This window comes from Ctenopharyngodon idella, chromosome 20 (genome assembly GCF_019924925.1).
Source record: "Ctenopharyngodon idella isolate HZGC_01 chromosome 20, HZGC01, whole genome shotgun sequence".
NCBI lineage: Eukaryota > Metazoa > Chordata > Actinopteri > Cypriniformes > Xenocyprididae > Ctenopharyngodon > Ctenopharyngodon idella.
In genome coordinates, this window is record NC_067239.1 from 30,903,483 (window position 1) to 30,926,729 (window position 23,247).

At 35.0% G+C, this 23,247-nt stretch overlaps 2 protein-coding genes across 3 annotated transcripts; both read right to left on the reverse strand.

The window, feature by feature from the left end:
* Nucleotides 1-6,882: 6,882 nt before the first annotated feature.
* Nucleotides 6,883-16,027, reverse strand: rnf8 (ring finger protein 8, E3 ubiquitin protein ligase). Of its 2 annotated transcripts, none has more exons than XM_051874687.1 (8): nucleotides 15,744-16,027; nucleotides 15,285-15,413; nucleotides 13,276-13,965; nucleotides 10,396-10,458; nucleotides 10,225-10,314; nucleotides 9,755-9,862; nucleotides 7,523-7,727; nucleotides 6,883-7,225 (listed from the first exon to the last, which is right to left on the reverse strand). In XM_051874687.1, exons 1-8 carry the CDS (start codon nucleotides 15,870-15,872, stop codon nucleotides 7,035-7,037), a joined length of 1,605 nt encoding a protein of 534 aa, XP_051730647.1. In that variant the 5' UTR covers nucleotides 15,873-16,027; the 3' UTR covers nucleotides 6,883-7,034. The 2 variants fall into 2 exon arrangements, with proteins under 2 accessions (XP_051730647.1, XP_051730648.1); XM_051874688.1 differs by having other exon boundaries at nucleotides 7,516-7,727.
* Nucleotides 16,028-17,284: 1,257 nt separating this feature from the next.
* Nucleotides 17,285-21,959, reverse strand: LOC127502121 (alpha-1,6-mannosyl-glycoprotein 2-beta-N-acetylglucosaminyltransferase). Its single transcript, XM_051874689.1, has 2 exons — nucleotides 21,880-21,959; nucleotides 17,285-21,748 (listed from the first exon to the last, which is right to left on the reverse strand). The coding sequence occupies exon 2, from the start codon at nucleotides 21,647-21,649 to the stop codon at nucleotides 20,408-20,410; it is 1,242 nt and encodes a 413-aa protein (XP_051730649.1). The 5' UTR covers nucleotides 21,650-21,748; nucleotides 21,880-21,959; the 3' UTR covers nucleotides 17,285-20,407.
* Nucleotides 21,960-23,247: the final 1,288 nt, after the last annotated feature.

Genomic DNA, 23,247 nt, shown 5'->3' on the forward strand with positions numbered 1-23,247 from the left:
CCATTTTTAGTTGAAAATGGTGTTGTGTAAACGTTTTTGAAAATTATACCTTTATCGTCACTGTGTAAACTACAAAATCATGCATTTGTGAAACTGGGGACGTCATGCGCGTTATGTATTTAGTGTAGTGTTTCCTTTACAGATGACTATGTTGTTAAAACGATCCCCATTCACACGGATCCGCGAAAAACAAAAACACTGTATTCTGCTGCCAGGCCAGTAGATGGCGATGTCACTTCATGAAGAAACACTACACGCCTATAGACTGAACACGTAATACACATGCGCATGACGTCACCGTTTTCACAAATTAGCATTTTTGTAGTTTACACGGAGACGATAACGGTATCGTTTTCAAAAACTTGCTCTTTGAAATGCAATTTCAAAAGTTTGCGTTTTCAGGCCGCCACAAAACGCTGTTGTCACGTAAATGTCAACAGCCAAAACACATAAAAAGTTTTCCGTTTTTAGTTGAAAACGGTGTTGTGTAAATGTTTTTGAAAATTATACCTTTACCGTCACTGTGTAAACTACAAAATCATGCATTTGTAAAAAAAAAAAAACGTGGACGTCATACGCGTTACGTATTCAGTCTATAGGTGCATAGTGTTTCCTTTACAGATGACAATGTTGTTAAAACGATCCCCATTCACACGGATCCACGAAAAACAAAAACACTGTATTCTGCTGCCAGGCCAGTAGATGGCGATGTTACTTCATGAAGAAACACTAAACGCCTATAGACTGAACACGTAATACACATGCGCATGACGTCACCGTTTTCACAAATTAGCATTTTTGTAGTTTACACGGAGACTGTAACGGTATCGTTTTCAAAAACTTGCTCTTTGAAACCCGATTTCAAAAGCTTGCGTTTTCAGGCCGCCACAAAACGCTGTTGTAGCATAAATGTCAACAGCCAAAACGCATAAAAAGTTTTCCATTTTTAGTTGAAAATGGTGTTGTGTAAACGTTTTTGAAAATTATACCTTTATCGTCACTGTGTAAACTACAAAATCATGCATTTGTGAAAACGGGGACGTCATGCGCATTATGTATTCAGTCTATAGGTGCGTAGTGTTTCCTTTACAAAGTGACATCGCCAACTACTGGCCTGGCAGCAGAATACAGCGTTTTTTAATCTTTTTTTGTGGATCCTTGTGAATAAGGATCATTTTGACAACGGTGTTGCCTTTATGCAAAAAACGCAAAGGAAAGACTTTAATTTAAAATGTTAATATTATTTTAAATTCTTTTGCTTTTTTGCCATTACATTTATAAGAATTAGAGAAGGAAAATGCTTGACTGTCATAAAAATAATGTCACAATGCAAAACATTATCTTGGCCCTAAAAACAGGCTTTATTTCGTTTATGCAAAATGCAATAATGTTTGATTTTGGGATGAAATATGATCACCACATTTTCGAAAATCCCCCCAGGTACAGGAGAAGTAGGCACACAGCTCACAAGGTTTTGAGACAGAATATATATTCAGAGCAATGCACTATATGCATCAGATCACACTGTGCATCTTGTTTTAAAGAAGACCGTCTAGACAAACAACTGCATAATCAGCGTTAACCTCCAACACTCATTACATTTCCGACAACCTCAGCATGAACAACTCCAGACCTCAGCAGCAGTTTTGAGATGTGCTGCAGGACGCTGAATGTTCGAATGACACCCGCAACTGCTGAGATTTCAGCCCTCTGAAATACTCTTCTATACTGGCCTAAAAGCTAATGTCACACTCCATCAGGCACCTTGTTTTGACAGCAGCAGCACCCATAAAAACACATCAGCCTTTTTACACCAAACAAATAAAGCCAAGGCAGGTCCATACTTAAGGTTTGAGATTTGAACTAGCAATATATATATGGGCCATTCTACAGAATTGGTTCAAAGTCAGAGTTGGAAACATCCTAAAAAAAAATGTCTTTTTCCACAACTTTTGTATGTATGCAAACTGTATAATATCCAAGGTACACACTTTTTCAAGTAATTGTGCAGTTAATTCTCAAATAGTATTTTCAGAAAATTTTGGAATATTTTTCCTCTTCCCAAATTTGTCAATAACGAAACACAATAATAAATAATTTAATCAGAACACTTATATTGACCTATTGAGATTTTGTTTACATCTGCCTTGTAAATAGAGTTTTTGCTTTTTTATTAAAAAGTTTTCACAGGTAAATCAGTAACAATCACAATTTTAACAACATTTTGAATGTAATTTGAGATTTGTTGTATATTTAATCCAATCTTTCTTTGTAAAAGGCATGAAGTTTATCATACTGGTTTCAAAGTTAAGGATTCATTAGTTTGAATATACATTGAACCAAACACTATAATAACATCTTCAATATACTTTATTTTTGACAAAACATCCCATGTTTTGGTCATGACTGCACATTTTTGGTAGTGGCAGTAATGTTTTGGTAGTGACCACATCACATTACAATTTTTTTTTAACTCGCATACTAAAACACTATTGATTTGCATAATAAAACATAGTAAAATTCTAATGGTTTGCATAACTGTACTAAAATTTTGTTTATTTCCCCCAAATAAATGATTATGTGTTCCCTTTTGTCACTGCCAAAACAATGATGTCACTACCGAAACACGTGGTGAAGTTTCGGTTATGACGATTTTAGATTCTTTTGAGCCCAGCTCAAAGATGCTAATGAGCACATGGTTAGCTAGCACAGTTCTGAACAGTTGTACACAGAAAAAAAAAAAAAAAAACTGTATCAAATAACACCCAAAATACGATGTCACAACCGAAACTTCACCACGTTTCGGTTATGACAATTTTAGATTATTTTGAGCCCAGCTCAAAGATGCTAATGAGCACATGGTTAGCTAGCACAGTTCTGAACAGTTGTACACAGAAAAAAAAAAAAAAAAAAAAAACTGTATCAAACACCCAAAATACGATGTCACAACCGAAACTTCACCACGTTTTGGTTATGACAATTTTAGATTATTTTGAGCCCAGCTCAAAGATGCTAATGAGCACATGGTTAGCTAGCACAGTTCTGAACAGTTGTACACAGAAAAAAAAAAAAAAAAAAAAAAACTGTATCAAACACCCAAAATACGATGTCACAACCGAAACTTCACCACGTTTTGGTTATGACAATTTTAGATTATTTTGAGCCCAGCTCAAAGATGCTAATGAGCACATGGTTAGCTAGCACAGTTCTGAACAGTTGTACACACAAAAACTACAATTTATGGAATAACACCCAAAAAAGTTTGATTAATTGCAGAAAAAAAGGTGTTTGGTAGTGATATTACACAGATTTTCAGACTTTTTAACACATTTGACTCAAAATGATGGTACCTATCTGAGAGGTTTTGAGAGGGAGGGACACAGGAATATTTCCTGATCAAAAATGTAGAAGTGTGGTTAAAATCAGTTTCGGCCAAAGTACTAAAACATACACCGTTTCGGGTCTTTGGGTTATTACAATGTACTTTATATTAAAAAAGGTTTCTCTTTAAGAATTGTTCTTTAGGGAACCAAAAATGTTTCTTCTATCGCATCACTGTGAAAACCCCTTTTGGAACATTTATTTATAAGAGTGAACTGATGCAGCAAAAACCATAGAAAAAGTATAACTGCACAGATAAACACTTTGCCTGAACATTATAACCTCAAACACCGTCTAGCGCTTCTCATGGTTTGATCATTTCATTTGAATCCTCCTGTAAAGAGATCGAGTCACTCACTCATATTGCGGCACTCCCCGCCTTAACTACCAATGCAACATGACAAGCAAGAGAGAGAAAGAAAGAACTGCGGGCGAGAGCGTTGCTGGCACGCTTCTCTTTACGACACATCAATGACAAGAACGCAAGAGCCAAGGCCCGTATGCAGCCCGCGGCGGCCCGTCACTGTCGTTCCAGTGTAATCCCACCTGACAGGACACACGCTTCCCAAGTACCGCGCCGCTAATAGACTGGAATGACATGACGAAGAGCTCTGGAGGTTGGCGGTGAAGTGCGCTCTCCATGCGGCCCAGTTGGGTGAATCACAGCGCTGGCGCTCGACAGCTGCTTCAGACCCTCACAGTTCACCAGAGCCTCGTGCTGTTAGTCAGATTCTGTGCTTTCAGGATAAGTAAACAATGATTAAGTTAGAAGAACAAAACAGCATTAGTTTGCTTAGGTCTTCATCTTTGTAGATTTTTGGGTGTTCGCACATGGAAAAGTCGCTGACACAATATCAAGGTTTAACAAAATGGTGTATCTCGTAACGAAATACTTATTTTTTTCACCAAGATACATGGTTTGAGGTGCCATTTATGCTTGTTGCAAAAGAGGTTTATTAAAAAAGGTTATGAGATAATCGCGATCCTCGATGTTGGGAGTAACGCATTACAAGTAACGCAATTACGTAATCAGATTATTTTGTCAAGTAACTTGAAAAGTAATGCATTACTTTTAAATTTACAACAAAATATTAACAGAGCCATCGTGTGCTATGCAGGGTTGCCAGGTTTTCACAACTCAAAACTAGCTCAATCGCGTTTCATGGGGGTCCCACAGTAAAAATCGTGTTCCAGGGGTAAAATCCGCGTATTTGGTGGGGTTCCCCTGGTAAAATTCGCATTCCAGGGGCTAAATATCATGTTATTTGGGGTCGCTTTAACCCACGGACATGATAAAACAACCTGCGGCAACAGTGTAAAGTAGCCCAATTCTGCAGGAAAACAGCGGACTTGGCAACACTGGTGCTGTGGAAGCTTGTTTCCGCCACTAAATAAAAAAATTAAAAAAATAATAATTGCAATCTCTCAATTCTGACTTTTTATCACGAATTCGAGTTTACATATCGCAATTCTGACTACTGTTCTCAGAATTGCGAGATATAAACACAAAATGGCAAGAAATAAAGTTAGAATTGCGAAACAAACTCGCAATTCTGACTTTTGTCTTGCAATTGTGAGTTTATCTCGCAATTCTGACTTATAATTGCAAGTTTATCACAATTCTGAGTTTATAACTCACAATTCTGACTTTATATCATGCAATTCTGACTTTATAACTCGCAATTGTGTTTATATCTCAAACTTCTGACTTTATAACTCACAATTGTGGGCTTATATCTTGCATTTCTGACTTTAATTCGCAATTGCGTTATACAGTCAGAATTGTGACTTTATATGCGAGATGTAAACTCACAATTGCAAGAAAAAAGTCAGAATTGTGAGATAAAAAGTCAATTATCTTTCTTATTTTTTATTTAATGGCGGAAACAAGCTTCCATAGTGTGCGCTATGTGAACATAATGGTTATTGTAGTTGTAGACTAAATGTGAACATCTCACTTGCACAAAAACAGATTCAGTGTTCCTCAAAATTAAGAAAAACAGTGATACACAAACGTATATGCAAGCCTGCAATAATTAAATGTTAAATAACTCAAATATACTTTATGTATTTAATCTCACTTTATTAACTAATGTATTTGCTGCTGAGCTTCAGTGATCCAATTTAACCATACGAATAAGCAAAAATGACTTTAGATAAACATCACATTTGTGATTCATTTTTTGTTTTTACTGCTGAAGTTGGAGGGTTGAACTTTCTTCTCCTACATCCTATTCTTCTGCGATTCAGAATGGCAGCACAGCTGAAAGGTTTGTTTGAGCTGCGCCCTCTACTGTACAGGCGTGAACTTGCATTTCCTTTAGCCTGAGGCTTATTCATTTCACTTTTGGTGTGAAAGGGCCTTTACATTTGCCAAAAATATAACTTTTTTTTTTAAAACAAACAAGCAAGCCCAGCCCAGGTGAGAAAAACATGTCTTCTTTCAGACTAATAGAAAGAAAACATCTAAAATACACTTTTTTTGTTGTAAACCAAACTTTACAGTTTTATTCCTATCTATATTCTGGAGGTTTTTACAGAGGGGTTTGTTCATAAATTATTTGACCGATTTATATTATTCCTATAAATTTTTCTGGCTGTTGACAGTATATTCTGATTTATGGAGTGATAGGATATACAAAATCCCCTTGTAAAAACCTTTAATATGTCAAACTAATTGAAATAATAAACTGGCTTTATCTAGTGTTTAGATTTCTGTTTTGGAAATATCTGATAATGAGTGCATGTTTGTTTATATAATGCATAATTTGATATTTAAAAATTAAATTTCAGAAAACTTTTAATACAAAACAATTGCCTTAATGTACTGTGATTAATCAACTGGGGAAGTATGGCGATATCAATTAGTTCACATTTTTGTCTATTCACCTGTAGTGTCTTTCCTTAAAGCATGCAGGAATGATAGCAAATGGGCAACAAAAACAATTTGGAATTAGAGATCAAAATGCAATCAGCTATTTTCATGCTGTTGCATTTTAAACACCGCAAATATAGATGACAAATGTACGTTCAGCAGGGATATACAAGCCAAGCCCATACTAATCAAACACTCATATCACACTGCTGCCCTCTTGTGTCAGATACTGGACCATGAAAAACAACCCAAAGCATGTTCCCTTTAAAATCCACACCTCACACAGACAGCCACATCGATTATAATGGGAATGACATACTTTGTCACATGTATTTAATATAAGCATGTTTAAAAATGTTTTTCATATTATCAGAGCTGATTTTGTGGAAAACATGGATTTAAATGAGAGAAAATGTGCAGCATTATTAAAGAGTTAGTTCACCCAATAATGTCATTAATTACTCACCCTCATGCCCTTCATTCATCTTTAGGGCACAAATTAAGATATTTTTGTTGAAATCCAATGGCTCAGTCCGCAGTCCGGCCTGCATAGCCAGCAATGACATTTCCTCTCTCAAGATCCATAAATGCAAATCTGACATTAAATACAAAAATTGCCAAACGGCTGAGTGCAAAATAATTTTAACGTTTATTTTAACATAGAAAGCCCAAAACAATTCATACAGTGAGCTACAAACATAAAAATATCATGGCTAAACGAAACCAAACAAACAAACAAGCTGTGTCTGTTCTTCACTAGTGCATGTCTGAGTGTTTCTCAGAGATAATCGTCCTCCTCAGTCCAGGACGAATCGTCATCGCTGGGAAAATGAACCAGAGATTCGTTGGAGTCGGAGGAGTCCAAGAACACGGAGCTGTTGCTCTGAAAGAGCGCGTCACTGCTGCTGCTGCTGCTGCTGCTGTCGTCGTTTATTACCACGACTGCTGGAGAGACGCTCGCTTTCTGACCTGAGAACAGTTTAGATTTTGTGTTTCAGGTATGTCCTTATAGCACCATTTGTAACTAGACTTGCAAGAGGACCTGATTTTAACATTTTGAGCAACACAGCTGTTGGTTATATTGCTAATTTAAGGCAAGACACTACAGGCAAAAACATTTTTAACTATTGTCGCAGCTCCTCAATTGGGGAAGTACAGTGATTTCTATCAGTTAAATGTTTTAACCAATTCACCTGAGGTGTCTTGCCTTAACTTCTCAAAGACTCACATCAGACAGAAGACGCAGTGATGTCACGCACCTCTCACCTTTCCGCTCATTGATGAGCCCCAGACGTCTCTCTCTCATGTCGGCGCTCAGGTTCTCCACCATGCGGTCGATGCAGTTGTCCAGGACCAGAGAGCGCGTCTGAGACGTGATGGTCTGCCAGCACATGGGACACTTGTCCTTGCGTTTGCGCCACTCTCGGATGCAGTGCTGACAGAAGCTGTGTGCGCAGTTCAGCGTCACGGCCTGAGGGGGTCACAGAGGTCAAAGTTCAAGAGGATTGTTTCCTGCGTGGTGCATCGTTCACTTACCGCACATTGAGCACAAAACTGGAAATGAATTGCAAAAACTAAATTTGTGGACCTAGTCGATTTTTGTGGCATAATTTTAGACAAATCCATCCTGAAATGGCATTTAAAAACAAAATCCGTGATTGGTCACTTTACATCATAATAAGTTGTGAAATAAACCAGGCATTATGCTGATATTTAAAGTCTGACTATGTGAGATGTCCAAGACTGGAGTAATGATGCTGAAATTTATTCACAGGAATAAATTGCATTTTAAAATATATTCAAATAGAAATCACTTATTTTAAATTGTAATAATATTTCTTGTTTTTACTGTATTTTTAATCAAATAAAGGCAGCTTTGGTGAGCAGAAGAGACTTCTTTCAAACATATTAAAAAAATCTTACTGACCTTTTGAACGGTAGTATTTGGACACAGTATTAATTTATTTGCAATATATAGCAACATATCAAAACAAGCAGAATTTATTTTAAAGAAACTCAGCACAAGGACACTTTTTAATTAAAACAATTTCACAAAATGCTAAGTTTGTTATGTTTCAAAATATGAAACAAATATATTGAATATATTGAACATGATCATTTGAGTGCTGTCAAATCAATTAATCGCATCTAACATAAAGGTTTGTGTGTGTGTGTATATATATATATAATTTTACACACACACACACAAACTTTTATGTTAGATGCGATTATATCTATATATAAGTTTGGAAACATTACTATTTTTAATGTTTTTTAAAAAAAATAAGTCTCCTATGCTCATCAAGCCTGCATTTATTTGATCAAATACAGAAAAAAAACATTAAGTAATCTTAAGTTAAAATTAAGTAATATTGTGACAAAAGTAATCTTTTGTAACAATATACACTATCGTTCAAAAGTTTGGGGTCAGTATTTTTTTTTTCTTTCTTTTTTTGAAAGAAATTTATGCTTTTATTCAGCAAAGATGTGTTAAATTGATAAAAAGATTTACACTGTTAGAAAAGATTTCCATTTTGAATAAATGCTGTTCTTTTTAACTTTTTATTCATCAATGAATCCTGAAAAATGTCTCACCGGTTCCAAAAAGCAACTCAACTGTTTTCAACATTGATAATAAGTGAGCAGCAAATCAGCATATTAGAATGATTTCTGAAGGATCATGTGACACTGAAGACTGGAGTAATGATGCTGAAAATTCAGCTTTGATCACAGTAATAAATTACATTTTACTATATATTCACATAGAAAATAGTTATTTTAAATTGTAATAATATTTCACAATATTACTGTTTTTTATGTATTTTTGATCAAACAAATTCAGACTTGATGAGCAGAAGACTTCTTTTAAAAACATTAAAAATAGTAATTTATTTTTTTTTACCAAACTTTTGACCAATACTGTATACACACACACATTTTAGATTATATTTTTTATATATATAATATATATACACACACACATACATATACAAACAAACTTTTATGTTAGATCCAATTAATCATGATTAATTGATTTGACAGCACTAGTTCATTTAATTACATTTATCCATTTGGCAGACGCTTTTATTCAAAGCAACTCAAACCTATATTACAATTTACAATTACATTTGTTGATGTTATGAACTACATTCTGATTTTGAGGAGAATTGAATTCATACATCAACAAAATCTGACCTTGAGTCGTTTAAAAATAACTGAAAAGGTGGCTCTGAAGAAAAAAAAATTGAGCAACATTTGTTTTTTGATATTTTGTATCTAATGCAATAAAATACAGACATTTTTAAGTGTCCAAAAGCTTTAGGGGCCTTTGTACACTTCCATTGGAGTTTTTCTACAAAACACTACGTCAACCTACACTTGTTTTTGACACTAGTGAAATTTATAGAAAAGAAAGTTTTGATCTTTCGATAAGTCAGTGTTCTTTCCCTGTCATTCCTACATCTGATCACATGATTCTTTACATCATGTTTTTTTTACCTCAATGAAGAGCTCTGAACAAACGCTGCACTGCAGTTCACTCTCCAGCACTTCAGTCATCTGTGTGACCACTTCTTCTTTCTGAGCTTTGGCCTTCTCTTTCTCTTCCTGTGGGAGAAGGTTACAAATTATTGTTTTATTTACTTTTTAGGCATTATGTAAAAAAAAAGAAATTACTACAATTCCACAAAATCTGGTCACCAGTCACTCATTTTAGTCTATGAAAAGGTTTGTTTTCATGACAATCTTTCTGCAGCTTGAAAGAGTTTCTATTCACTTTCATTAACTGGGAAAGAACGGATGGGAAATTTATCAGAAATTGACCTTTTGACTTTTACAGAAAAATAACCGCTTTATTTTGGATGAACTGAACTTTTTCATTTAGTGCTTGTTTATCTGCATATATTTTATTGTCCATGCTGATTAAAATCATACTATGCTTGTTTTCATGCTCAACTTCCCATAATTACCTTTGTAACTTCCAGCTCCTTATCTTTGGCTTGAAGAGCCTCCTTGAATCCTTCCCGAGCATGTTTGAGCTCTTCAATAACTTTCCGGTGCTGTTGAATTAAAGGAAACATTATATAATACTTGCATTTGTACTCGTAAAATATTGATGATGTGCAGTTTTTTCCTCTTACCTCTTTTAATGCCTCCTCAAGTTGTTTTTTCAAGCCCACCTCGTTCTGTTGTGCTTTTTCAGTCTTGGGAAAACAACATATACGAGTCAACACACAGACGATATTACCATAGCTTTATATTATGAGCCGCAGCCTCCCCTTATGCAAGAAATTAGCTGTAAAACAATGTTATTTTTAATTGATGGATCATCTGAGAGGAAACAGGAAGCTGGAGAGAACTGGTTCGGAGAATAACACGAAATTCAAACCTGCATCACCCATATGAGCACCATGACTCAATGTGTCTCTGTGTGTCTTTTAGATCATGGCTACAACAAAATATATATTTAGATGAAGAAGAAGGTTTTGAATCTCAGTCAATCAAGCAAAACTTCCAGCAGATCATTTAACTTTAATAAGAAAGACATTCCAGCTACAGCTTATGCTTTATTAATTCATCTAAATATGTGATGAAATGAAAAAGGATGATCATGGATGCCAAATGGGAAAGAGAAACATGAACAAAATATGTTTTTGAAAAGAAAATATGCTTATCCAAACCTCACTGTAATGATGCTCTAGATACGGCTCTGAAATTCACACACCATGTTATTTAGATTTATTTATACACTGTTAAAGTATTTATTAATTTAAAAAATATATGTATTTTTGTATTTTCAGTTTTAAATTTAGTTTTAGTAATTTTGTTATGTGCTTGTCATTTTTGATTTCTATTTAGATTTTAGTAATTTCAGTACTTTAACTTAAACTTATATTTCAGTTAACAACATATTTAATCAAGTTTTTAATTTAATATGTATATTTTAAACAGCTGTATTTCAAATAACAAAAATTATCAGTACACTTTGGCCACATCTGAAATCACATGCTTTCCTACTATTTAGCAGGCGAAAAACAGCATGCGAAAGCGAAAAGTACCTGGATGATCTACTACTTCCAGGGCAAATTATGAGACCCGCTTTACTTTCAGTTTGTTTTTCCACTGCAGTTTAGTACCGCTTCAAATTATAGACTGATCATTATAGTTGCGGCCAGTGTTGCCAAGTCCGCAGTTTTCCCACGGTATTGGGCTACGTTAACAGTGTTGCCGCAGGTTGAAGTGATCTCAATAATGTGATATTTATCCCCTTAAATGCTAGTTTTAGTTAGGGGAATCCCACCAAAAAAAAAAAAAATGCAGATTTTACCCCACAGGACGCGGGATTTACCAGGGGGCGGGTTTTGTTGTGAAAACCTGGCAACCCTGGTTGTGCCGCCTCTACTTTAAAATAAATCCATAGTGTACTACAAGTGGTAACTAAATACATTATTTTAATACAGAGATTGTATGTTAAAAGCACATTTTAGTTCATATTTCATGGTCTCTCAAAATAGCACAGTTGAGTACACTTAGATGTTCTTAAGATTATCTTAAGAAGTACTAAAGAAGAATTTTTAGTATATTAAGTACAAAATTAGTGTGTGAAAATAGAGCACTTTAAGCACATTATAGAAGTGTACTTTTTTTTTTTTTCACCCAAAAATGAAAATTCTGTCATTAATTACTCACCCTCATGTCGTTCCACACCCGTAAGACCTTCGTTCATCTTCAGAACACAAATTAAGATTTTTTTGATGAAATCCGAGAGCTTTCTGACCATATAATCAACACTTTCAAGGTCCAGAAAGGTACTAAAGACATCGTTAAAACAGTCCATGTGACTGCAGCGGTTCAACCTTAATTTTACGTAAACAGTGTATGAGAATGACACAGAATAAAGTTGAATAAAGTTATTTTTTGTTTTTGCACACACAGAGTATTCTCGTTAAAATTAATTCTCATAACATTAAGGTTGAACCACTGCAGTCACATGACTGTTTTAACGATGTCTTTAGTACCTTTCTGGACCTTGAAAGTGGTGATTATATTGCTGTCTATGGATGAGTCAGAGAGCTCTCGGATTTCATCAAAAATATCTTAATTTGTGTTCTGAAGATGAACGAAGGTCTTACGGGTGTGGAACGACATGAGGGTGAGTAATTAATGACAGAATTTTCATTTTTGGGTGAACTAACCCTTTAAGACTAGTATCACCAACTAGCAGTTAGTTAGGGGTAATCAGTCTTACTTTTCAGTATCAAATTAGACCAATCTACATTTTTATTATTCACTTTAGGACTTAAAGTTATGAACAGTCCTAAAAATAAAAAGCATCTTGATGACTAACTTGTAAAACTGGTCTTAGCAGTTTATGCAACCAGCCCTCACTCAAACGCCACTCAAAGTCGGATATTTGACCTGTGAACTCAGGGTACATCAATCAACCCCGACCTCAGTGAGACGCGTCATTTGACGTCACTTCCAAGATGTCAGCAAGTCCTGCTTCCAATAAGCATAAATGTAAAAACAAACGACACATTCAGTTTGTGTAATAATACCTTTGTTTTTGCTTTTTGTCAGCTGTTTTCAAAGCAATTTTATGTTGTTTTTATTCTGTTTTTGCCATAATTGACACAAAAACACAATATGTGTCAGCGCCGATAGCCTAGTGGGCAGCGTGTCGACACAGCGCGGCTGCATTTAGGCGACCCGAGTTCGAGTCCCGGCTTATGAACCTTTGCCGATCCCTTCCCCCTCTCTCTCACAATTCACTTCCTGTCAACTAACTGTCCTATCTCAATAAAAAGCCAAAAAATGCATCTAAAAAACAAACAAATGATATAGTTCTAGTTGTGTCATGGCGACATCATGTAGTCAACATGTGAACGTGACGTCTGACTGCCTGGAAATCACTGAGGTCTGAAGTGGGACATTTAATCAGGGATATTCCCATGTCCAACCTTGTCTGGAATGCAGCATAAGACCCCCCAAAAAAGCATTACTTCCTGTTGACCGCTCACCTCCAGGCGCCGCTCCTCCTCACAGAAGGATTTCTCCAGACTCTCAATGCGCTTGAGCGCCTGCTCCTTCTGCGACCTCAGCTGACCCCGCAACAGCTCCAGCTGCGTCTGCAGTTCCTGCATCTCCCGCTCTCTCTCCGGAGTCTGATGCCGCTGCCGCTCCAGCTCAGCTGCGCGCTTCTGCGTGTCGCCCACGCGGCCCTTCAGGACCATCAGGTTCTTGCTGTAACGGTGAACGGTAGCCAGCTGCTGACTGCTTTCACTGCACGCGCTCGAGCTGCTTCCCGCCGTATCACCGCATCTGTCCTCCTCCAGAGGTTTACAGAAAAACTTCTCAGTTTCCCGGCGCTCCCCGGACGGGCAGGGCTGTGCCCGCGATTTATCCGGGCAGGAGCTGCGGTACAGCTTGGATTTGGACTGCTGAGCGGGACACGGCTCCGACTCGTCTCCATCAAACTTCCGCTTAGAGTTTTTCAGTTTTTGGCCTAAGGGAGCAGCACCAGATTCTTTGTCATGATTCCCAGACAAGAATGATTTCACTTCAGTGAAATTCTTCTGGACCAGGATGTAGTCGAACTCCACCGGGTTGCCGTCGAGAGGGACCCCGAGTCTCACAGAGTCACCCTGCTGGAGTAAAAAGGGATTTCCTGGCGGTATCCGTCTCCCGTTCACCCACACGCCATTCAGACTCTGGGTATAAAGAAACAAGAGAAGTTAGACATATGTAAATAAAAAAAAACAACATAGAAGCACTCTTACAGTTATATTTTTCTTTATTCAGATAACACCAGTGTTATTTTTGTATAATTTACGTACTATTATAGTGATATTTTTTTTTTCCGTTTTCATTTTAATTTTAAAATTTTAGTAATTTTTTTTAATGCGCTTTTGTCATTTTTATTACTTTTTTAATATTTTTATTTAGCCTTAATTATTTTTTTAATTTTATTTCTTTTTCATTTAGATAACACCAGTGTTATTTTTGTATAATTTATGTACTATTATAGTATTAATATTTTTTGTGTGTGTTTTTGTCATTTTTATTACTTTTTAATATTTCTATTTAGCCTTAATTATTTTTTGAATTTTTATTTCTGTTTTTCATTTAGATAACACCAGTATTATTTCAGTATAATTAATGTACTATTATTAGTATTAATATTTTTTTCGGCTTTCATTTTAATTTTTAGTTGTTGTTTTTTTTTTTTATGTGCTTTTGTCAATTTTATTACTATATAATTAATTATATAACTTTATTAGCCGACCAACTTGTCTGTAACCAAGTTTCCAGTTTTTGTCAGTTTTATTTGTTTTATTTATTTATTTTATTTCTGATTTATATATAGATGGTACCAGTGTTATTTTAGTAATATGTATTTGCTATTATGATATTCATTCATATTTTGAATTCACTTTTTTACATTTTTAGTTTTATTTTTATTTTTAGTCTAAGTTTCAGTAATTTTGCCATGTACTTTTGTCATTTTTATTAGTTTTATTTTAATATTTCTATTTATTTTTTTGTTTTACATTTAGATAGCACTAGTGTCATTTTAGTATTATTTATATACTATTATAGTATTTATTAATATTTTGAATTACCTTTTATTTTTATATTTTCAGCTTTAATTTAAGTTTTACTCATTTTGCCATGTACTTTTGTCATTTTATATGCATCATATAAAGACTTCAGATGCAAAAGCCTCTAAGTGCCATCTGAAATTTTTATCAAGCTCGTATATTTAGGTTCAGTAATTTAACTTTAATGGCAATTAATAGATCCTTTTCATTGTCATTAAAGTGAAATAACTGAACATAAACATACAAGCTTGATAAAAATGCTAATTTTAGAAGAAAAGAATTTCGGATGGCACTTAGAGGCTGATATATATATATAGTATCACATATTTATAAGTTTTGTTTCAGAGCCCATAAGCTGGATTATCAAACGCTGGAACAGACAGTCAGACACATAGAGAGACTGACAGACCAACAGACACATACTACACCTTATTGTCCGTCACTGTCCACCGTCCATCGTCATTTTGCTTGAAGACACAGTGATTTCTGGATATCATCAGAGGACAGCTGGCTGACAGAATCTGATGGGTCACATTCAGACCACGACCAACAGAAACCTGATGAAAGAGAGACAGAAGAGCAATAAGCAATCATACATTTACATCATGAAATCATACTGAAGCCATTAACCTATGACAAACACCTTTGTTTCTTAAATTGCCTTACATTTCATTCAGTTTGAGTTCAAATGGACATAATCCACACATGTTTTGACTGCATCATCAATGCTGTTCAGTGTTGTTTTTATTTGGATTGTATCCGTCTAAACTCACAGCTAAACAACCCCACGTAAGGCTTGATTTAGCCTCAGAAAGCTGCATGTCAAACTGAGTCTCTGAATATAATTAAACATATAAATTCATGCGGTTTATTCTGTAAACACGCACCTCTGAGTCCTCGAACAGATGCAGCCAGTCACAGTCTCTCCCCACGCGCTGCAAACACCAGATCTTGTCTTTTTCAGAACTCTCTTCCTCGGTGTTTAAGGAAGGAGGTTCTTCAGTCTTTTCCATCATTCCTGCGCCATTAATCAAGGTGAAATTATATTGTTTTTATTGTGTATTGCCCGCCACATACCGCCATGAAGCTGCAAAAGAGTTTTTCACAAGACCACAGAGCTTCCACTCCACGCTCCTGAGCGAGTCACGTGACGCCAAGCGGGATCTCTGATTGGCTGCAGGGTTTGGGGATTGAAGATAATTTAATGAGTTACAAATGCGTTTGACTAGTGACAGTTAGTTTTTCTCCGCTAGAGGGCAGTTGGCGGCTCAGAGATGCGAATTCTCCATTGAGCAGCATTAAAATGCAAGTACGTTTTTTGCCGTAACTGAAACATTTGTAAACTAAAAATAGAAACTTATAAAGATATACATTTTACAGAAGAGTACCCGCCTCACAAGCGGAAACCAGGGCAGCCATTTTGATCAAATTATAATTAAAAACCCTCATCGAGTAAGCGCAAACGCCTGTGATTGGGTCATCCAGATAATCGTTGAGAAAAGTCAGAGCAATGGCTCTGAGAAAAGTAACAAATATCACGTGACAACGCTCAGCGGTCTTGAAAATCCAGACTTTGAATAAAAATACTTAATTAATTAATTAATTAATTAATAATTAATTGTCTATTTATTTGAAAATATAAAATAAAATTCTTAAATATCATAACTATTTTAGACCTATCATACCTGACAATTTACTTTAGAGAAAACGCACTTTAATAATTGCCATTTAATTGTCATATTGTATTATACAAAAGGTTGTACTTGGTGCTTTATTACTATTATATATATATAATCTTGATATATATATCAAGTAGTTCTTTCACTATATATATATATATATATATATATATTTGGTAGGCTATTTCTAGCGCCCCCTAGTGGAAGAACTACTCTAGTACAAGAACGAATGCGTTGCAAAATAATACTCTCTAAAATATTACTTTTGATTATCATACCCTATCATTATTCCCTTAGGGTTATGATCTTGACATATAAAAGTAAAATTCTTCTTTGTAAGCTCAGTGTGGCTCTATAAAGTTAAAGGTCTCTGTAAGAAAACATGTTTGTCTTATTTGACAGTCAGATCATGTTGCGGTTCACTGAGCTTACAGTTAGACAAACAGTGAAAACACATCCTGATGATCTACAGAAGAACGTATGTTGAAGTAAAAATATAAATGGAAATGCTGTCATGCATTTGATTCACTTTGAGTCACATCATCATCTGACAGTCTGATAAATTATTGATAAAATTCATATGAATTATTTCCTGTACTCACAGTGTCTGAACAATAAACCTGTAAACAACTTTCAGAAAGCAGACACACAAACACAGAATATAATATTACACACGCAATATATACAAACTCAGTTTTAAAACTATGTTTAGGAAACACTCAAACACAACAGAAAGTCATCACAAGAAGTAACCCTTATTCATAAAATTTATTAAATCAGAGAAAACAAAATTACACAGATTTAAACTCCTGTCCATGAGAACATGCCGACTACTCATGATCGATGCATCTTTGGCTCAAAGCTAAAAGGTCAAAAATGAATATGGCTTTAAGAGATAAAAGGATAGCATAACATTTGCATACATATCTACCTCATTCTCTTACCCGTACTAAAGAAAAACAATCACCAGAGCAAGCAGTCTCTCTCATACACACTTACACATATACAGACAGTATACGCTCAATTACACAATAAAAGATCAACTTCCACTCAAAGACTTTGGCAACTCTTTTGAGCATGTCAGCTTTTCCATCCCTGAACATATAACGGAAATCGCAGAAAGGAAACAGAGAGGAAACATGCAGAGAAGGTCAGCTGAAAATAACAAAACAAAACACCTTTGTACCTCGGAAACTCTCCAAATCATGGACAAAGGTGAATATCTTTGGCTACATGTCAACATTTCACAATTTTACAGTCCCAGGAAAGTTTGAGTTGCCGTGACCCCAAGTTCCACTTAAAGGGACAGTTCACCCGAAACAATGAGAATTCTGTCATCATTTACTCATCCTCAAGTTGTTCCAAACTAGTATTTTTGTCCATACTATGGAGGTCAATGGTGCTCCACTACTGTTTGGCTACAAACATTTTCCAAAATATCTGCCATTGTGTTCAGCAGAACAAAGAAACTCGTACATGTTTTGAATAACTTGAGGGTGAGTAAATGATGACAGAATTTTCATTTTTGGGTGAACTATCACTTTAAATGTTGAGCATCTTCGTTGGGAAAAGATAAACAGATAAATATCTGGAGCCAAACCTGTATAACTGCATTACTCAGTCTTAGATAAAAATTGCAGATTTATGGCTGGTTTCACAGACTAAAATGCATGTTTGAGCTGTTTTAACTGAAAGCAACTTGCACTAACATATCTTAAAATATGTCAGAGCCATTGTTTTGTCTTAAGATGCACATCAGTAATGTTTGTTTCTAAGGCACTTTAATAAAAGCAACTTAAATGTCCTAATTGAACTAAGGCCTAATCTAAGCCTCTGTGAAACCAGGCCTTAAACTTTAAAAAAAATGAAAAAATAAAAAGCATTTCTGCATGATCATTCCTGTCTTCTAAGATATTAAACACACTGTAAGGCAATAAAAGTAGCTTTACGTCAAAAAAAAGAAGAAATTATCAAATGATTGTGAAGAAAAGCTAACCCAGATTAGAGAGAGGACGGGGAATACCACAAATGCAAATTATGCAAACTGTCATATGCAAAATTAAAGCATGTTTTTAAGGCACATTACAATTCATCACTGATTCATAAAAGTCACACACCTAAATACACCACCAAAATATGCCCCAATGTTAAAAAAATAAAATAAAGCAACCAAAGAAGAAACAGATCTACTTTTAGGAAACACCAGTAACGGAAGACAAAAGGAATGTCACAATAAAACTTAACAACAGAACAATAAACACAGATGTTCACTGGAAGGTTTATGATTTGTGATGAAAAGGAATCGTAAATGCACAATATGCATGCATTAAACCCCATGATAATTTATAAGTGTCAGGAAAATTATGAAATTTAAAGTTGTGAGACGCAGAAAACCTGTCGGCATATCCAGCTCACTTTTCACCGCAAAATCAAATGAATCAAAAAGAGAGATGTTTGATATTATCATGCAATATGCAACAACATGAAGCCAGTTTTTGCAGGATCATTTATATAGTGTTGTGACATTATTTACAACACAGTTAAGCACATTTCCCCTCCAAATTCGTATTATCATAATGCAAAGAGATTATTTAAAGTGTAAAGTATCCATACATAATTGTAGTATTTGTTGTACTGCCTTTAATGTACCCTAATTTACATTTGTAGGCATAATCCGGGCATTTTCACAGGGGAAACATGAACATCATTCAGTGAGTTTTGTCATGTGAACGCGCGAAATCGTATTATCATTATGCAAAACATCAATGAGAGATTATTTAAAGTGTAAAGTATCCATACATCATGGTAGTATTTGTTGTACTGCCTTTAATGTACGCTAATTTAAATTTTTAAAAAGCTGATGCACGGGTAAATTTAAAAACTTTTTACTTAAACATTCCATATTTAATTCGATGTTTCTTTGTAATTATTTGTGAAATTTACTAGCAATTTCTGAGTGAAAATTGTTAATCCTATACTCTAAAAAATGCTGGGTTGTTTCAACCCAAATTTGGGTCAAAATGGACAAACCCAACCATTGGGTTATATTTTTTTAAATTAAATTTTTAATTGGTTGGGTTTGGGTTTGGGTTTGTCCATATTTGAAACAACCCAGCATTTTTTAGAGTGAATTTCTTACAGTATGGGAATTACAAAAAAAAAAAAAATAACATGAGTAAAACATTCAGAAGCAATTGATTTGGGGTGAAAAGTCGACCTGTTTTTTTTTTTTTTTTTTTTTTTTTTTTTTCATGAGATGCATCCATCACTCTAAAAATTCTGGGTTAAAAATAACCCAAGTTGGGTTGAAAAATGGACAAACCCAGCAATTGGGTTAAATGTTTGACCAACCTGCTGGGTAGGTTTATTTCACTCAACTATTGTTTAAAAATGACTGTATTTCTTGCTTAAAATCAACCCAAAATATGTTGGAAACTAACATTTATTAATATGTTTAATAACTGATTTATTATTAATAAGTTTAATGAATAATAATTTAACAATAAACATTAAACTGCTTATTAATAAATGTTCACCTTCTGATTATTACGTTTGCATCTAGTAATTATGTGTCTGATTTTTAATTTCTAACCTATTTTGGGTTCATTTTAAGCCAGACATATAGTAATTTTTAAACAATAGTTGAGTTAAAAACTGACCAGCACTTTGGGCAAACATTTAACCCAACCGCTGGGTTTGTCCATTTTCAACCCAACTTCAACCCAGCATTTTTTAGAGTGACATTTTTCCATTTGCAAATATATACACACCATGATATAACTCACATTTTTCCTATTTTTGGTGAAAGCAAAATCTTTAACCTGCAACATGTAACCCTGATGTTCTGAATGGCACCCATTTAAACGTCCCGCTCAGAGTCGAGCTGCGTAGTTGATGCACAGCGTGTGATCGCGAACGTCCCCCCAGCCTCCGTTTTTCATGTGAGGTTGATGCTCCACCGGCCCGTGGTCCGTCACTGTCAGTATGGGAGGGAAAAGCGCAGACTGTGCCTCTTTAAGTGACGCATCCACCTTTTCCTGAGCCATCTCCGGCCGGCAATCCTCCTTCTGATGCAGGCCGCAGTCGCCCGTGTGAAGAACCCGGCTTCCACGAGCCACCAGAACCTTGAGGGGTTTCGAGACGCACGTACCGGACAAGTTCTGGAGGGTCCAGTCCCAGTTATAATCATCATAGGTGCAGAACGCGTTGTTGCATCCCATCAGTTTGTAGTAGAGCTCTCTGGAGATTCCCATTCCTATGTTATGCTTGGTGGACAGCCATCCTGCCGTCTCTGTTTTGCTGGAAAGCTCGTGAAATCCTGATAAACCGTTGTGGTTGCCCAGTGCGAGGACGTCGCAGTCCGCACAGCTGGTTTTCTTTAGCTCGATCATGGATTTTAAGTATTTGTGGAAATCAGGGAGAAGGTAGTTGTCTTCCTCGATGAACACGATGTATCCGTTGTATCCGCGAAGAACCTGCACTCGCTCGAACACAAAATGCAGCTTCCACCACCAATGGTGTTTGGTTTGAGTGATGGACGCTTCCCTGTAGTGTCCGTACGAATCCGGGTGTTCTGCGTTCAAACATCCCTTTTTGATGGCGTCCTCCTTTGAAATGTCTCTCGGACAATCATTCGGATCTTGTCCTGGGAATTCATTTGGATACAGCTGGATGCTGTAGGGGAAGTAGATCTGGAGGACCCTACAGAAGGTGATTCCCTTGACCATATTGGAAATTTCCTCTGAGAAGTAGTCATGGCTGAATATCAAGAGACTGTTTTGTACTCCATCGACTTTTTCCAGGGACTGTATGAGCATTTTGAGGTACGCCGGTCGATTGTGGACTTGCACGACGACCACCGCCTCCGGCTCCAATGGAAATTTGTCTCCGTTCTGAATGAACTGCCTGTAGTTGCTGTCATAGATGGACTTTATCATATTCTGGACGGTGCCAAACTCAAATTTACCCATTACAGCAGTCTCTGTGCTGTCTTTCTCAGTCACATCCACGTTTGCTTCATCTTTAGTCCGTCTTATGGAATAAAAGAACATTATAAACACAACTAAAATTACGAGGAACACAATAAAGTTCTTCTTCAACAACCGGAATCTCATTTTCAATGTCAAAGCACCATGGAAACCTCATGTACTGCTGTTACACGTCTGTTGTGGGCATAATCCGGGCATTTTCACAGGTGAAACACGAACATCGTTCTGTCAAGAGAAGTTCATGAGTGAGTTTTGTCATGTGAACGCGCGAAATAAGTACGCGATTCATCAAGCGAAGTGCGCGATGATGATAATTTGTCGTAAATGTCGTTGTTTGTAAAGCGCGAGCTACTCACCAAGATAAAGTGTCATGTGCAACAAAGTTGGAAACAGGAAGAGAAAGTGATCTGAGAATGAGGAGGTCTTTACCGCTGACGTGTACTTACAGTCAACAGGAACACGCGATCGCTCCTCCTCACTCTCTCAAAAGACACCATACAGCCCGAAAATATATGTTTTATACTATTATTATTTTTTTTTTAATATATCGATAATATCTGTTAATAAAGCCTATTATGCATTCATTACATTCATTAAAGGATATATTAATTGTTACACTATTATATATATATATATGTGTGTGTGTGTGTGTGTGTGAAATATATTTTTTGTCATATTTAGATATATTAAATATAATATTTATTGGTCATTGGTGGATATATATAGAGAGATTAATTTTTAATATATCAATAATATCTGTTGATATAGCCTATTAGGCATTCATTAATGGATATATTAATTATTATATATATATATATATATATATATATATATATATATATATATATATATATATATATATATATATATATATATAATATATACTTGTTATTTTTTATGTTTTACATTTATTGATCTTTCATTTATATATTACTTGCATCATTAGTATTGTGTGTGTGTGATAATTTTTTTTTTGTTGTTGTCACATTTAGATATATATAATATTTAATGGTCATTGGTGTAATTGAAGGTCATATATAGAGAGAGGAATGTCTGTTTACATTTGAAGACAATTAATGTTTAATATATCAATAATATATGTTAATATAGCATTATGCATTCATTAAATGATATATTAATAACTATTATTTACATATATATATATATATAATGCACACTTGTTATTTTTTGTTTTACATTTATTGATCTTTCATTTATATATTATTACTTGCATCATTAGTATTATATATATATATATATATATATATGTGTGTGTGTGTGTGTGTGTGTGTGTGTGTGAAATATAATTTGTATAACATTTAGATATATTAAATATAATATTTAATGGTCATTGGTGGTCATATATAGATTAATTTTTAATATATCAATAATATCTGTTGATATAGTCTATTAGGCATTCATTAAAGGATATATTAATTGTTATACTATTATTTACAAATACATATATATATATATTAATAATATTAATATTAATAATAAAATGCATACTTGTTATTTTTTGCTTTACATTTATTGATCTTTCATTTTTATATTACTTGCATCATTAGTATTATGTGTGTGTGTGTGTGTGTGTGTGTGTGTGTGTGATTAGAATTTTTTTAGTCACATTTAGATATTAATATTTAATGGTCATTGGTATAATTGTTGGTCATAATACATAGAGAAATGTGTGTTTACAGTTAAAGACAATTAATTGAATATAT